This window comes from Pomacea canaliculata, linkage group LG1 (genome assembly GCF_003073045.1).
Source record: "Pomacea canaliculata isolate SZHN2017 linkage group LG1, ASM307304v1, whole genome shotgun sequence".
In the NCBI taxonomy this organism is placed as follows: Eukaryota; Metazoa; Mollusca; class Gastropoda; order Architaenioglossa; family Ampullariidae; genus Pomacea; species Pomacea canaliculata.
The window spans coordinates 22,726,334-22,744,495 of NC_037590.1; the positions used below are offsets into that span (position 1 = coordinate 22,726,334).

General features: G+C 37.4%; 1 protein-coding gene across 5 annotated transcripts in view; it reads left to right on the forward strand.

Moving 5' to 3' along the window:
* Window positions 1-18,077, forward strand: part of LOC112564737 (histone acetyltransferase KAT6B-like) — a 33,637-nt gene extending 15,560 nt beyond the window's left edge. For 4 of the 5 annotated variants that reach the window (XM_025239788.1, XM_025239779.1, XM_025239770.1 and 1 more), the window contains exons 8-19: window positions 1,623-1,726; window positions 2,390-2,511; window positions 2,787-2,859; window positions 3,074-3,304; window positions 3,436-3,529; window positions 4,308-4,454; window positions 5,725-5,809; window positions 7,413-7,572; window positions 10,276-10,401; window positions 12,672-12,774; window positions 13,414-14,075; window positions 14,566-18,077. In XM_025239788.1, coding sequence (XP_025095573.1) covers window positions 1,623-1,726; window positions 2,390-2,511; window positions 2,787-2,859; window positions 3,074-3,304; window positions 3,436-3,529; window positions 4,308-4,454; window positions 5,725-5,809; window positions 7,413-7,572; window positions 10,276-10,401; window positions 12,672-12,774; window positions 13,414-14,075; window positions 14,566-17,049 — 4,391 coding nt within the window. In that variant the 3' untranslated portion in view covers window positions 17,050-18,077. The remainder of the gene's footprint in view (window positions 1-1,622; window positions 1,727-2,389; window positions 2,512-2,786; window positions 2,860-3,073; window positions 3,305-3,435; window positions 3,530-4,307; window positions 4,455-5,724; window positions 5,810-7,412; window positions 7,573-10,275; window positions 10,402-12,671; window positions 12,775-13,413; window positions 14,076-14,565) is intronic. The other variant, XM_025239797.1, reaches the window with a different exon arrangement.
* Window positions 18,078-18,162: the final 85 nt, after the last annotated feature.

The following is an 18,162-nucleotide window of genomic DNA, read 5'->3' on the forward strand; positions in this document are numbered from 1 at the left end:
TTTAAGCTTTCACAATAGCAGTAAGTCATCAAAGATACAGTTGTGGTCAATGTACTTGCACCTTTGCACCCCATTGTTGTTCAAGACTGTGTCATGCGTGGTTTTAAAAATAATCTGCCTTATAATTAACAAGATATTTTAATGTTAATTAAATATCCCCTGTGTTTCTTTTGCTAGTTCTATCATTATACCTTGAATATTAAGAGAGCTGCAAAAAACCACTTTTATGGAACAGGAACAATTAATTTAATCTTCATTTCAAGATTTTATTTAGATTTTAGTCTTTTGTCATCTCTTTCATTAAACCATGATTATGACAGTGAGGGTCTTGCTGATTTCGCATGGGAGAAAAGGCAAAGCGGTTCTATATCTTGATCGTGAATTTAGTTTTGCAGCAGGTTTCCTGCGACTGGACAACACTACCCGCACAATTAGCAGTATTGTATGCCTTAAAAAAGTGTTTAAGAGCTTTGGAGTTTACAGTACACTTAATATTCCCAAAACATGGGCATCCACTTGCCATTTACTGCTGCAAAAGCTATGACATTGCTATCCTTGCCTTTTTATAGTTAGGAGAGACTTTAGCATAAAACATTGGAGTATATGAGAGGAATCAATGTAGCTACAAAATCAGGCAGAAAATTGACAGTAATGAGCAGAATTAGTCTTGCCGATAAGGCTGAAAAGCAGTAGGCAGTTTTTGTGCTGTCCCAAAGTAGAAATAATGTACTTTCACAGACATAAGATTAATAGCATTTTATTGCAATCACTATTAACTTAGTAATAGCACTGTGGTCCCCTCAAACTCTAAAGTCAGCACAGAGTTAATAGCATACCATTTATTACCATACTTTAGGTGCATTTCAGTTAACATTAAGAGAAAAAAAATGTGGTTTTTTCACTACTGGGGTGGTATGGTGAGGGGCAGGGAGAGGTATAGGCAGGACCAAGCATATATGGGGCATAATTCTTTGGCTATCTTACTTACCTTTTGTTCCTCCTGTAAATAGTATTTAAAATTTTTTGAAATACAGGTAAATAAAGTATTTTAGTTACTTTTTGTGGTTAATTTCTTAAAAATAAGCATTTCAAAAGTATCCTTTGATAAACTCATGAAAACTAAATTTTCTTTTAAGACAGTTGTGAATTGGAAGGAAATATAGTTAAAAGTAAAGCCTAGATTTCCAGAAAAGTTGTCATTGTAATACAGGCCGTGTACTATCAGAAGTACTGTTCAGACAGGAAATTTTTAGCTGAAAGTGTTTTATTGCTCATTTATGTCAATTGGTTCTGGTGGGGAAATATTTCTTTTCATATTTGACATTTACCTTTTAGCTGAAATAATTTTATTATTTTATGATTTTATTTCTTTAGGAAGTAGGTTTTTTTTAATAAGGAAAAAAAAGAAATTAAGTATTATGTAGTTGTTTTTATAAGGATGACCCAAAGATCTTAGTTCTTAATTATGCATACTTTTATCTTCAACTTCTGTAGACCAGATACATTATCAACCTTCAGGCTTTTATTTTACGTAAAACATCTAAACTGCTTAAGGGATAATAGCTAGTAACTGGAAGAGTCTGCTTTTGCATTTGTGTATGTTTTATGCTGTCTGTCAACAGATGATCCTCTTCGGCCAGGTGGCAAGCTGCTACCTAATGTAACAGAAGATGACTATGAATTGTTCAGATTAGTACAGGAAAAAGCCCAGCGGACAGTTGCAGAGGTAAATTGTATTTGAGTAAATTGAGGCAGCTGCAGTAAATGATTAAGGATTATTTTGACTGCATTAAAGCCTTTGTAAAGGCTCGCTTTTAGGTTTGGAAAGCCTAACTCAAAATATGCTCTGTCAGTTTATTGTAGCTATTTTTCCTCTGCATTCGACTAGCTGCATCTTATCTGTCTTGTGTGGGCAGCAAATGCACCTGCATAGGTCACTGATTGGTATTTTTTAAGTTTTACATTTAGGGAGGTGTTTCGTGGGCCTTTTTTTTTTTTTTTTTTGTTCTTGTTCTTGTTAGTAGAGTGAACAGGATTGCAGAAAGTGGTGTGGTGTGTGTAATAATTTCATAGTACATTGTCACAGTAAATGGAAGAAAATTCAAGTAATTACATTTTAATTTATACTCATAGAACTGCTTGATATTTAAAAATACTCTTAAGCATAAATCTTGTTTGTCTTATTTGATGTTGTGCAGGTACAGTTGTGATACTGGAGCAAACATATATAATACTTGTTTCTTGAGACATGTTTTTTCAGGGAACATAATAATCTGTTTAGTACATTTTAAACTTTTTGTGTTTTATGTATGTGTGTGTGTGTGCGTGTTTTTTGTTTTTTGTTTTTAACCAAGCTTGTATCTTGTGTGTGCATGATTATGTACAATAGGGAAGTGAGAAAGAAGCTCTGCCACTGCCTGATTCTCAGGGTCGATATCCACCATGCATAGAGATGGGGAAGTATGAGATCCAGACATGGTATTCCTCTCCTTATCCTCAGGAATATGCAAGGTATCGTAGCTTTGGTATTGGAAAACTTGAAACTCTTTTGCTAAAGTTGCCTCATAAAACCTAAGTCCTCATTTTTGTGGGTCATGAATTGTTGGTTGTATTCACAGATAAACTATGACACGCTAAAAGAGCATCAGGCTAATTTTATTTGAAACAGACTTTATCCAAGAAAGAAGTTTTGGGTAAGGAATGGAAATAGAAGATAAAATTCTAATAAGCAGTGTTGTTTAGTAGTTGTTTTGACAGAGAATAATCATATTAATGTTGTGTTGCAGATTACCAAAGCTTTACATTTGTGAATTCTGCCTAAAATACATGAAAAGCAGAGCAATATTAAAACGACATATGGTGAGTTATAGTAATTCAACTTCTTGTTGATTGCAAAGTTCTAAATGTAAAGACCAGTAATAAAAAAAAAAAATCTGTCGGAGAAAAACTAATGAGATACAGCACTTGCTAAGTCTTTAAAATGTCAAAGTTCTTATTATTTAATTTTTAATCACAAAGATGCAAAACTAATTTTATTATTGGCCATTAAAAGTTACTTGAAACCTGTTGACAGGAAAAATGTAACATGAATCATCCTCCAGCCAATGAAATCTACCGCAAAGGAAGTTTGTCAGTCTTTGAGGTTGATGGAAATGTCAGCAAACTTTACTGCCAGAATTTGTGTCTGCTTGCCAAACTTTTTTTGGACCATAAGACACTGTATTATGATGTGGAGCCGTTTCTTTTCTATGTGCTCACTACCAATGATACTTATGGATCTCACATTGTTGGATATTTCTCAAAGGTTAGTGAATTTAAAGATTTAAAGTAAAAAAATTCCATGTTTGCTGCCTTAAGGACTGTTGTATGTTCCTTATAATCCAAGGTAACATTCCATGCATTTCATACTTAATAGCAGTTATGTTTTTGATTCAGGAGAAGCACTGCCAGCAGAAGTACAATGTTTCTTGCATCATGACACTGCCTCAGCATCAGCGGAAAGGCTATGGTAGACTTCTCATCGATTTTAGTGAGTATTATACAGTCAAATCTTGCTACTATGCCACCCCGCTACTTTGCCACTCTCGGTATTATGCCACTTTTGCTTGGTCCCGACTATAAATTCAATGCAAAAAAAAAAATTTACTATGCCACCCCCTACTCTCGCTACTATGCCACTATTGTGTGATTGTTAAAAAACACAAGTTGTGAAATTCCGCGCAAAGCTCGATTATTATAGTGTATGGTAGTGTGGGACATCGCAGTTAGGTGGGATGGAACATAGCACGCACACAGGGAGGGTGGCGATGTGGGTGGTCGCTGGACGGGTGACAGACCCGTGACAGGGAGAGCAGGAGGGGGTCGACTAGCGACAGGATGCAGGTGAGCGGATGTGGTTGGGAGGGGTGTAGGATGAAGAGGTGAGGGGGAGAATGAGAGGAGACAGCTAGTGCCAGCAGATGATTCTTGAGAGCTTTGGACTGACGGGTAACGTGAGCAAATAAAGCTGTTTTTACGAACCCTCGCTACTATGTCACTCTCGCTACTATGCCACTTTTGTTCGGTTCCGGTAGGTGGCATAGTAGCGAGATTTGACTGTAGCAAGATTTTGTAATGGATGGAATTCTCCTCTACCACCCACCCATCCCGGGAAAAAACCACAACCTTTGTAACTTTTATTGGTGTGTCATAGTTTCGGAAGAATGTGTGACAAAATCATGGTATTGTTTGATTGCAGCTAAAATTAGTATGTTTCTTATCCATTGTTTTTTTTGTCATTCTTTTACCCACTGTGAATTGGTTTTCAGGTTATCTTTTGTCACGAATTGAGGGTGTAGCAGGATCACCAGAAAAACCACTGTCAGAGTTGGGGCGCGTGAGTTATCTGGCATACTGGCGCAGTGTTATCCTGGAGTATCTATATGCTCATGCAGACCATCCAATCACCATCAAAGGTATGTTGTAGAAAAAACCCTGCTGAAAATAGAAGAGAGTGGTAGAACTTAAGAATTTCAGAAAATGTTGTATGTGCCTGTGGTATGAATTGCACCTAACGCTATTTATTAACAAATACCAAATATAAATTGTTTCATAGATATTTTGTAATTTGTAAAAGAATTGTAAGAATTTCAATTGTCCACCAGTAGGCAGTTTTCTGCCAGAACCATGTATTTTTTTTTTTTAAAAGCCGTCAATGCACCCTTTAAAAAAAAATCTGTTTTTACCAAAATAAAAAATTTCACCTAAAACAAAGTGGTGTTTCACAGAAAGAAAAAGCTCATTTTTTATGCTGCTTCAAAAATCACTGCATGAACACTGAAAACACATGTGGATAGTTTTTGGGGACTGTTATTTGTTCGAATGTGTGGTGACTGGAGCTTTGTCCCTACTGAGTTGCTGGCTCAGTGTTAAAAAAAATCCATCCCCTTCCTACTATGTGCTAAGAGTCATTGAAGCTGTTATAGATTATGGCTGCAGACAAATGCAGTTTTTATTTTTTTAGTATTATTATTATTACTTTTTTTTATTTATTTATTTATTTTTTTTTTTTTTGCATCAAGGAAATACTTTTCCGTGGGAAGATGAAGGCTTGAAATACTTTCAATAAGAAAAATTTGTGAAAATCCCATGTTCATAGTTTGAGTCTGATAGATCTGTTCCGCCAAAAGCTTAATTGCATATGACACAAGATTTACTTTATGTTGCTGAGGACATAGGACAGGTAATCTGCATAGGTATTGAGATCACTCACCTATCTCAGAATATTACAAAGTTGTTGTGGAGGCTTTTTAAGAAGTAAACTCCTCTGTTGAGTTAGCAGAAACTTTAAGAGAGAATCAGTAGTGATTAGTCCTGCAGTGAATACCAGCCTCTGTGGAGTTGCAAGAAAGGAGACAGTTGATCCAGACTTAGATCAATATGGCAGCAGCCAAAAATAAATATCAGCTTTCATAAGAATAAAATATTAGTGGGGGCTGCAGTATTACTCCCAAAGGCAGTGCTTACCATTTTCTTGAAGGATGGCAGTTGTGATTCTGTGACTACATACATGTCATTGATGACTGAATATCTATGAAAGTGATATACTATGAATGTACTTCTAAAACTTTTGATTAGTAATAATAAAATTGTTGTATTTCTTGCTATGTTATTGTATGGCAAGAAAGTAAAAGATGATTGAATGGAACATGAAAGTGTCTTTTCTAATTTGGTTGTAATTTACAGGAATCAGCAGAGCAACAGGAATGTGTGCTCAAGACATTGTTGATACTTTGCATAACCTGAAACTTATTGTTTGGCATGATGGCAGGTGGGTATATCATGGTAACAAAATATCAGACATGCTGCTCCTATGTGGTACCTCATATTTAGTAATTTAACTTGTACACTTTCTAATACAGTAAAACCTCTTTATTGAGACCTTCACTAATATGTCCCCTCTTTATTACAACCCACAAATGTTACATGGACTTTGCTATATAAACATCATCTCTGTTATGACTACCTCCCATACCCTACTCGCAAATGACAGTTTGTGCTCTATTATGATGTTTTTGCAGAAGTCGTGCATTGAAATAAAAATTTAATGCATTTAAAATAGACCCCTTCTGACTGACTGTTTACCATATACAGGCGGTCCTTGACTTACGACGTTGTTCCGTTCCTACATCGTGTCGTAAACCAATTTTAGTTTTAAGTTGGAACATACGTACATATTGTGCATAAATAACATACTGGAAGCACTTATCCTATCCTAATACTTATCATAACACAGTAATTATAAAAAAAACATATAAAATACGTTTAAAATTGAAATGAAACAGGAATAATAAACAGTTTCACTTTACGACCAAAACCACCTAAGTCGAAACAAGGATTTACACAGTAAATGGGAGATGTGTCGAAACCATGAAACATCGTAACTCGGGGCTGACCTAACCCGAAGACTGCCTGTACCATGATTTTCTGTAGAAATAATGTAAATTAAATTAAGTACGTTTTGAGACTGTTCATTGGGTAGCTGGTTATTGCAATCCAAACCATATTGCTCCAGTCATATCTACCACACACCTGTGTCATATTGATCCCATAATGACCATATCATCCTAACTCTGAAAGAAATCAATCCAGACTCAAAAGTTGAATCAGTCTTCAGTCATCTGAGTAGCTGTTAATGTCGGATATTAGCAACAGAGCCATTAGTTGTTTGAACAAGTTCAGCCACTAAATAAATATGGCTTCTTAGCAATGCACATTCAGAGAATGTCACACTATGGCAGGCATGTCAGACCCGTGGGTGGCATACAGCCTTTGCAAGCACATCTGTGGCCCGCAGAAAGGACACTGTAGTGATTTGCAAAATTTGTTATAATTCAAGTAATGTAGAATTCTTAATATTGTGTGGCTGCCTTAGGACAAGGTGTGATGTCATCTGAATACATGTTGGAATGTCCATTGTCAGGCCAGGCTTGCAGCTGGCTAACACATGGGTAGTTTCATTGGTTTTTTAAAAATTGGGTGAAATTCTGTGCAGTTTTAAGTGTTCAGGAAATTTAGGAAAACCTTTTGTAGCTTACAATATGTAGTACACTTGTTAAAAAAAATTTACTTAACATAATGAGTCACTAAGTGTGATGTTCACCTCAAAAACACATGAAACTGCACAAGCATTACAAAGTTAATGCAGTTTTTCATTGTATTAACAGCTTTGCTGTCTTTCAAACTTTTCAGTCTTTTTCAGCCAAGCATATTTTGATCATGTTAAACATTAGTCATAGCAAAATAGTTTATTACTATTTTTATTTAATCTGAAAACCACATCTTGAAGGCAATCTGTTATGATTCTTTTAAAATGTAACCAGACTTGAATTTTATTACGGAATACTTAACAAATATATTTGTGTGTTTCAAAGGCTGGGATTAGTACAGAAGCACAAGATTATCTCGGATTATATGGAAACACTACGAGCACGCCCTCAACTTCGCCTTACTCTTGATCCAGAGTGCCTACGATGGACACCACTTATTTCACTTCAAACTCTTGAAGAAGAAGAAGAGATGGCAGAGAAGGAGGTAAAGATTTTTTGTTTTAAATGATATGGAATTGGTAGTTATATTTGTGCTGTTAGTTCTTTTTTAGTTAAAATTGACATGTCTTGGTGTCTATGAAATGTAAATTTTACACATTTTCATGTTAAGCTAGTTGGATCCTCGGTTCAGAAGCCAGGTCATCCCACTGCCTAACTTGGTGTTGTTGTCATTCATGGTATTATATCTGACGATGTTTACTTTGTGGAACTATGTGTAAATGTGCATGTATTAAACACCAAGAATGATTTTGCAAAAATGTATTTGAATACAATAACTGATTATTATTCATTAGCGGTAATTATTTTTTAAATTATGATGGCATTTATATTGTCTGAATTTTTTTTGGTTTGAAATGCTGCCTGATAAAACCCAAAAGCACAGAAAGCTTGAAAGAATTGTTATTACGGTTTATCTAACAATGACCACTTATTTAAAAAAAATCGTTTACAGTCACAACCACACTCATAGTCCACCTGAGAAAAATCTAAATTCTTAATAGTGTTAAACAAACAAAAATGTGAATATATTATAAAGATTGTAGTATAACCTGATATGAACAACAGCGTTTCATTTTTAAAACTTGCTTTTCATACTCTTGTGTTTGAAAAATGGCAGTTAAACATTTCATTCTTTAAAATAAAAGACAAAGATTTAGTGCTGCTAATGTTTCTGCTCACAGTCCTATTTTCTAATCCATGGAAATAAACAAGATTAGATTTTATATGAACTGTTGTCAAAAAATTAAAGACAGTAGTTGTCTTAAAATAGTGTGAAATATGCTCATTGTTCTCAGTTTCTTTCCATCAAAGAAAACATGCAGCCATTTCATTTCTTTTTTACCTCATAATACAGAACTGCTTTCCTTGTTGCTTTGTTTATATGGCTGGTGTTTTTATGAGCATGTTAGTTGCTGTAGAGTGTTTTCTTGTGATTTTTAACATTAGATTACATGCAACTGCGCTGCATTAAGGTCCTTTATAGCAGACCAGTTTGACCAAGTTTGCTGTGACAAGCAGTGAGGCTACATGTGTGTCACTGTAACAGGCATGGTTGGCTTGTCCACATTTGTTGCAAGGACCAGTCGAAAAGTGTTTTGGCACATACCTGGATATTGTGATGGCCAAGCCCTATATTTGGAGCTGTCACAGCAGACTTGACCAACCTGCGGCTGATTCCAAAAAACCTCTTTCATAGCCAAGAGGTCTGACTGCAGTTGTAAACAATGACTAAAATAAACTTTAGCTTATACCTTGATTGTGATAGTTCAGGAAACCAGTTTCCCACAGATACCTTCAATACCTCATGTTATTTAAGTAGTCACTGGTGTATACACTGCAAAATTATAATTCCTGTCATATTTGAGTAGATTTACTATTTTGTACATTCCTGTTGAAAGAAATCTAATGCAGTATGTGATAGTATGTAAAATTTTTATATTAAGCTTTTTATAGCTTAAAACCTGGCTGCCTTGCCATGATATAGCCATAGCTGCTGGCTCGGTGTAAAACACCAATTCCCCACCCCCTCCTAACATCACTGTTCAAACTGCCCAACATTCCAAGTATGAATGGCTTTTTGATTGATAGTGCATTCACAGCTTTTTTTAAAAAAAAGTAACTTTGTGTCATTACCATTATAATTATGCAGTTGTTGAAAATGGAAAACAAATGAATTGAGACATGCAGCAGTGAAATAACAAACAGGAGACTTACAAGCTACTTAGATAACTGCTAGATTGGAGTTAACAAAATTTTTTTTAATGATAACACACTGCAATTTTAATTCTGGGTCATTTCTTGCATCATCTCAAATTGGCACACTGGTTATTTAACACACTAGGGACTGTTTTTGCAGCTATTAATAAATTATTAGAATAATACAGTAAATCGTAAAGATTCAGTGAGTTTATTGATAGATTATCATTAAGTTGAAAGTGGTTAGTCAAGTAAGTACTTACCGCCCACGGCTGGAGATGCACATGCTATCTAAGTTTGATACCTCTGGGGCTTAATGTTTGACCGTCCTGTTAAGTGACCCTTTAGAAGGTTAGGAAAGCAAAATCGGGAGCGCCTATATAAAAAAAATGGCCCCGAGATAAGTACAGTCTCAAACACCTCATTTTGCAACAATTAAAAGGTTAGGAGACTATATTTAAAGTTCTCTTTAAAAAGTAAATTTCTTTAATCTAGAAAATGGGTTAAAGTCGTAATCTTTTGTTCCCATGCTTCTTGTAAAGTCAGACATATCAAGACTGTTTTGTTTTTTAGAAGCAAAGAGTAGAAATGATAGCCCATTGGTAACCAAATATGCTTGCAGATTCTATCATTATTTCTCCTTAATTAAAATTTCAGTCGAAAGATATATTGGCTGTGTTTTAGTGTTGCAGCAAATTGGCAGAATTCTTCAGTCAGATATATAATTGAAGGAAGACTGCCATTTATTTAGGTGAAGGCTGCTTCTAGTTGCTAGTTAACAAACAACTGCCTGCAGCAGCATGCTAAGTTTAATCCATTATTATGCTTTTTTTTTTTTTTTTTTTGTTAGCTTTGTACTTGTTTAATCCTAACCACTGTTATGCTTGAGGCCTCTTTGTTTTTGAATGTTCAGGTACACTGTAGATTAATGTGGACTTTTTGGTTTCTTTTCTGTCCCATTGTGCCCCTGTACTTGTATTGGCGAGTCTAGTTGAACGAAATGAGTGAAGTTGTGAACAGCATTGCTGCTGAAAGGGAAGCAAACAAGCAGACGGCAGTGGAGCTGGGCCAGACACCCAGTGTGGCAGATGACTTCTCCCCGAGTCCAAACCAGAAGGTAGTTGTCCCTATAACTATTCTCCAGCAGTGTGTGTGCTCACAGGAGGCTCCTTATTATGCCAGTCTTGTATTTGAGCACTCACAGAGAAAGGCATGAGTGGTTAACAGGCGCATGGGAGAAGTGAAGAATGCATGTGGGCATGTATGTTGAAGGAAATAGCTTTGTTTCTTTGCATTCAGGCTTAAAATTTTGCTGTGCTTGGCTTCTTAGTAAGGAGCTTACCTTCAGATGGCAAGAAGATTAATAAGGAAGCTCCTAAAGAGATTAATGAGTATGCTGTAGACTAGGATTTTAACAAGTTTATTGAAGTAAAGAAGGTAGAGAGAAAAAAAAAAGAGTATTCAGGTCTTCATTCCAGAGAATACTTTTGCAGTTTTGAAGATTGAACATTGAATATACAAATGTTAAATATTGTCTCGGCCTCTAGCTTATATTTACAGTAAGTGCTATGGCTTTGCCAGACTGTGAACTGCTGTTGCTTCTGTAAGTGGTTGCATGCATAACAGATTGTTCCTGTTGGATTTTCTGTTAGGTATTAAAGTAGTGTAAAAATTTCTGTTGTTTTTTTACAGTCTTCTGGAGAGGGAGCATATATTTCAGTTTGAGAAAATGATTTGCTGTTTTCTTAACATTCAAAAATAATTTAAAGAAATAGTCTGTAGATAGCTTATAAAGTAATTATAGCATATCCATCTTTTGTTTGGATATAGGGCTAATGTTTTTAAACAAGCCATTTCCATTTTTAATCTTGTTTGAAAGAGTAGCTTAAAGGACCCACAACACTAAATATATATCACTAAATATATAAAATGCTGCAAATCATTTTGCAAATGTTTGCATATCTGCGTTTATGTATCAATTTAGTGGTGTGTGCTCACACACACATTTGTTGACTCTACCTATGCACACACATTAATCTGATGTTGATCAAATTGCAGAGAGCAGCATGGTTTTCACACCGTTAAGTTTGCAAGGCCATTTTTCTAACATTCATCTTATTAGTAGTGGGTATCCTTAAGACGAGGCTTTTGCATGCCATGGAATTGTTGTTTTTATTTTTGGGCATTTTAGTTATTTGATGTATTGCATGTTGATGGTCGTCATGAAATGCCTGTAAAACATCAGAATAAGAATATGCAGATTCATCTGTTGGGTATGTTTTTGGATATTACTTGATTCTATGCTGCATGTTTTATTAAAACATTAAAAATTCTTTGCTGAACGTGTCATTCCCACATCACTGATGAAACATGATTTCTTAATGTCTTAGGGATAACATAGTACCTCAAAGTGCATTTCATTTTTCATTTCACGTTTAGAAACAGATCACCTTATTTCATATTTTGCAGCTCCCAAGTTCTTAATATTCTTACCATTGACATCAGGCTTAAATATTTAAAAACACCGTTGTGGTCAGCACATGTCATCAAAATTTGTATTAATCAGTTTCATGGCATGAACCTTTGGTGACTTAGTGTAAACTGAAGTTTAAGTTTATCAAGGGGAAAAAAATGCATTAGTGAAAGAACATGTCAGCAAATAAAAAGGTTTATTTGGAAAGCTTTCAGCTTCAGATAATTGTGGTAGGTGTGTGTTTTTTATACCTAACAGATTTTAGGATTTTTTTTTTTTAATTAGCAGTGCTGTAGCTATTCCAAACCTGTGTAAAATTAATGAAAATTTTGAGAGATATTCTAAAATTTGTATCTCCTTAGGAGAAATCCCATCAGACTTGGCACATTGCATGGGTATCATTCGTAAGTTTTAGAATGATTAACTTGTTAAAAGAAATAGAATTTATAATTATTAAATGTTATTGCTGCTCAGTAAGAAACTGAATTCAAGGTTGCAATTTTTTTACTGTAGCCGATGCAAGAAAACTATTTGGAAGATTAAAAAGATAGTCCAAGTTCTTGCCATTTGATTCAGTGGTGCTTGGCTTCTCTTAAAGTACACAACAGTCTCAAACAAGTAAAAAAGTTGACAAATGTTTGCAACAGTTTGGAAAGGAAGAATTGATAACCATAGTCAAGGTTATGGATGGACAATTTGACCTACGGTATTTGTGAAAGTAGTCTAAAGATACTAAATAGGTAACAGGCTTCTTATATTTTTAGCTTTATAGACATTACTATAAAAAAATTCCTGTTAGCAGTCTTGTTTGAAGCTTAGATTTGAGTTGATAGACTACTTACAGTAATAATTGTTTTGCATAAGAACATTTTATTTAAAGAAAAAGCATAATTTTGTTTACATATTTGTTTCAGAACTACCGGAAGATAGGACGCAAACGTCTTCTGAGTGTAGGATTGAATCCAGAGCCCGAGCCAAAGCGCTCACGTGCTGAATTCAACAGTATTGCTGTCCGAGGTAATTTAATGACCTTATTCTGGTCAGTAATGCACATGAGTGATTATTTCGCAATACTTTTTAATGCTTATTGCTTCAGCGGGAGGACTACTTGGAGCTTATTTTGTCTTCTTATGCACTGATCATTAGAGATCAGGGGCTGAATTATTGATTTAAAACATTTATGTCAAGAGTATTGATTCAAAAAATATTGTTCACATATCAAAATAAACACTAGATGTGAAAAAGTTGCTTTTAAATATAAGTTTCTTCTATACTCCAGACCCATGTCAACATTTCAGAGATATGAAGACTAGTATATACCACTTTTAGCATTATGGTTCTTAGGCTTATTTTTTGTTTTTGTTGCTGTTTAAAATGCTGTCTAAGAAGAGTGTAGACTTGTGGTTTTAATGTGGTAGTTGGTGGGGGAAGATCATCAGGAAATATATCCCAAATATTACCAAAAAACTACATTTGTTTATTGAGTAAGGTTTATCATCCTTGATGCAGTTAGACAGCAACAAAGCAATGCAGTTTTTGGCATGTTCAGATTTTACAAGTTTTTTTTTTTGTTTTTTTTTTATATATTAACGCACATTTAAAAAAAATTTTCCTGATCAAAAAGGTTTGACAAATTTTTAAAATGGTATATTTCAGGTATGACTGTGGTGCATCAGAATTGTCCTTACAGTTTTGATGATGAGATGGGACCAAAGATGCTGTCTCACTCTCCTGTGAGGTCACCAACTCGTCCTTCACCTCGGCATATCCTGCATGTCGAAACAAGACCTGCTGCTACTTCCCCAGGCAGACCACCGTCACTATCACCACAACAGTCTCCAGCAGGAAGGCTACCCAAGGCAATAGATGATGCTACTATGAAAGTTACAAAACTTATTAAAAAAGTACCAGGGCGTCCTGTGGGAAGACCACCAGGTGCAGGCAGTAGATCTATTAAGAGGTCTCTGAAAAAACTGCCACCAAAGTTGACTAAAAAGGGAATAGTAGTGGGGAAAAATGGACTCCCCAAACGCCCTCGTGGTCGCCCTCCTAAAAATATGGCTCTTGTGCTGGGAGAGTCTGCAAAAATGAGCAAGAAAATCCTATTACAGTATGCGGAGCAAGAGCAGAAAATTATCCGGAAACCAGGACCTGGGCGGAGACCCGGAAGGAAAGCAGGAGCTGGGAGAAAAGCCAGCTCAGGGAGAAAACCAGGCCCAGGCCGGCCTGTTCTTTCCAAGGCAGCAGCAGGACTTAGGTCTGGCTCTAACATGGTTGCTTCAGGCAAGCGCAGAGGCAGGCCTCCAAAAATTCAAAAGGTAACTTATCAGTCTCTTTTTTCCTTTACAATTTTGGACAAACCCTGAAGAAAAACATACAAAAAGTGTCATACATACCAGATGGTATTATGAGAAGTTTGACGTGCTTCTTATCTTATAGAGCAAGAGAGGTATATTGAAGATGTGACATGCTGGCAACAGTGTGATTCCTGTTTTGTTTTTAAGATGTCCCCTAGATAATGTTCTCGTAATTATTTCCTGAATTTTATGTAAACAAACACTGGTTTTATGTAAACAAACACTGGTTTCTGAATGTATTACCTATATATCCAGAAAGTCTGGGCATAGGCATTGTGGCTGAACATTCAGCATGAAGGTTATGCCTTTTTATGACCAATTTTATCTTTACATGTCTTTATCTTGGAAAAATCTTACTGATTTTGATGTTAGAACTACTTATGTATTACATATTTCTTATAGAAAGTTATTAATTACATGTTATTCACTACTCTATTTTTTTTTTTATCAGACCCACTGGATGCATCGTGGAAGCCAGCATGTGACCATGCAAGACAGAGAGCTAGAAGAAACTGTGATAACCACCAAAACTACTGCCAATCATGTGGATGATATCAATCATGAACTTAAAGATATTCATGATGTTATTGAAGATGCACAGGTGGTCAACCAGGAGGAAAAAGACTTGACCATTATGTTGGCAGATAAACCTGACTGTGGAAATAGTAACAAACCTGATGCTGCCATTGAAGTGAGTGAGGACGAGGCGAGAATAGAGAAAACAAAAGATATTCCAGTATGTGTAGAAACAAGGGAATCTTCAGTTACAGAGGATATCAGCAAAAATAGAAATGTTGACAATAATTCTGATGCAAAAACAAGCAAAGATAGTGATAGCAGCAGCAGTAGCAGTGATGAAACTAGTTCTGATGATGATGATGATGACGATGACGACGATGATTCATCTAGTGAAGAGGATGAAGAGAAAACTGTGAAGAGGGTGTATGACAGCAGTAAGCAGATGGAAGTTCAGGAAGAACGGGCAGAAGATCCAGAGACTGTGGAAGCCTCCCAAAATCTAGCAGACATTGTTGCTGACCTTGAAGAGGCAGATCGAGTAGCTGGTACCAACCTTAGCGATTCTTCCAATCCCTCAAGCCCATCCAGTTTGCCTGAACAAGAGCATGATACTTCTGTCAACCACGCACCGACCTCTGGCAGCCGTTCGTCCATTGAACCACCAGAAACACACAGTATTGACTCCTCTTTGTCCTCCTTGTCTTCCTCATCAGGTGATGAAAGGCAGACTGTACCTTCGCCTCAAGCACCAAACACTCCACCACCAGCACCTCGTCCTGCAACACCCCACAGTCCTTCATCCCCTCAGGACAGTCTGCCACCAAAAGTAATTGATCAGCCAGACGAGGAGCAAGAAGACACTATGGATTCTCAAACATTTGCTGAAATGGAACTGTCTGAGGCAGGAGATGCTATCAATAGTGTGCAGTCAGCTGAGGCAACCACACTTAGCAGTGAAGAAGATTTTAGTAGACTTACTGGCTCTGCTGCAGTGCAAGAGACTCTCCATGGTTCTGACAATATGGAGGAGGTGTTGGCACAAGAGCTGGAGAAAGATCTGCGGGACATTGATTCTCACCTTGCTTCTCCAGCTCCTCCCTCTGTGCAGACACACACACCCCATCAGCAAGCCATGTCCACCCCAGATCCAATGACACCTTGTGAAACCAGGCCCATGGGGAGTGTTGAACCACTGACTCCTCCCCAACCCCCATCGCAAGGCCCACAAACCCAGACCCAAGTACCTTCTTCCGTAACAACTTCCACATCTAGGGCCCACCGCAACCACAGCTGTGGCTCAGCCAGCAGCAGGCCAGGGAGTGTGTATTCTCAACAGACCAGCAGCATGACAGGCTTGAGTCAGGCAGGAATGTCTAACAATGGTTTTAATAATGTTGATATGGATCACCAGCTAGGGCTCAGTTCACCCCCATCCATAAGCACTGCCGACATGAGTGCCCTGTCAGCCCAAGCATATTCAGATTGCGCTCAGCAAGCTCTCAGTTATGTGCAAAATTCACGTGGACGCTTTATGGACACTGTGTGTTTGCCAATGCAAGGGGGAGGAGTGGGGTACTTGCCGGTGGCGACAAGTGGTGTGAGCTATCATCATAACTCCCCTGTCTCATCTTACAGTCCATCCATGATTTCACAGCAGCAGCAAGTCCAAGCACCTCCACCTCAGTCATTGCAGCCAGCAGCACAACAAAACTCGCCCCGCCTGGTTCATAACCACACACCTGTGCCAGTTGCATGTGTAGGGCAGGTAGGTGTCTCAGCTGGAGGGTACCCCACACCAGCATCTTGTTCTTTGGCCAAGCTGCAACAACTAACCAATGGGATTATGGAGATTCTCCCCGAGAATCAGATGACTCCACCTCCAAATCTGACTCCGCCTCCTCCTGTCAACATGACACCACCACCCAGCATCATGCGCAGTATGACCACACCTCCAGTTGTAAGTTTACAGCAACAGCTGGGTCAGGCTGCCATGATGGCTGGACCCCCTTGTCCTACGCCTACCAGTTCCAAATACCAGCGACAGCGCTCATCTTCCACAGCTGCCAACACAGTGCGCAAATCACCTAGTGTTACACCCAATGTGACTGTCAATCCCAACATGACATTCACCCCCAATGTCACCATTCAGCCCAGCACAGGCATGCTACAACGGTACAACATGAATATGTTTAACGGCTATCGTGTGCAGCAGACCATGGTCAATCCTGGCTACATCACAGCCAACCCTGGCTTTCTAACTCAGCTGAACCAATCACAGCTGCCGGTGCAGATGAGCATGATGAACATGAACATGCACCCCCAGCAGCAGTTCCCACAGCAGATGCAGCATACACAGACCAACAATGCAATGTATCCATATGGCTACAACATCATGAACATGAACATGCGGCGCTAGATGCTAGGTGGGTATACCTATATGCATTGAAGCAAACACCTTTGAAATGACAGTTGACTTTTATACCCCCTTTTTGGCAGCAGTGTGTGAATCTTACTCAAACTCTGCACATTAGCAGAGCCCACTGTGTTCATAGCTTTATTTTGTCAGAGCAAGTGATACGGCAATCATTTAATCGACTTTTGAAATAGTTGTACACTATTAGTGTATCCCAAACTCACAAAGACATGACCACACTTCATTCAGCAAAGACAGGTGTGAAGTTGGTAACCTGAGATACATATTGGTGTATTTAGAGACTGTTTATTATATTTAAAAAATGATTTATTTGGTAGTTGACACTTGGTGACAGTGTTCATAGATACACATTTCATTCGGTCTGGAGCCAAGCTTAGAGACGATGGCATTTGGTCCCTTTGGCAATACAGCTGGGCTGTTGTAATGATTAATTGACCCCCTAAGTTATCCATTGAATTTTCTGATATTACATTATGCCATATCAGATGGAGTATATTGGGAAGCATACTGTGTTTATTTTATATAAATGTCTGATCGTATAAGTGACTGGAGGTTGTTGCAGATTAAACATGGCAACAGCAGCGGGAGAACTCCAGCACAGAAAAGTTTCAGTGCTAATCATTAGCACAGCATGTTGTGGCACCAAATTGCATGATTGTGTGTGGTTTTAAGAATGTGGCCAATGGTGTGAGTTGTACAGTGTGTTTGGCAGTGATAGGGTGGTAATTTTAACACTTGGCAGCCCAGATAGTGCACCTATGTCTCAGGCGTTGCGATAACTTGTGATCCTGACCCGTATTTTGTTGCTTTTCCCTTGTGTTTCTTAATATGGTGTCAATACTTGTGAACATGGGTGTACAGTGTCATTAAAGCAACAAAACCACTATCCTTGTCATGCTCTCACCATGTTGTGAACATTGGAATAAACATTTTATTTTAATTAGATTGTATAATTTGTGAGTCAAGAATGTGAACACAGCATTTTGCAAAAATAAATTATAAACCGAAAACTCTTGATGTTGTATCTGTTTCATCTACAAAATACTGCACAAATTTTGTTTGCACTAGATACCAGACCAGCATATTAACTTAAGA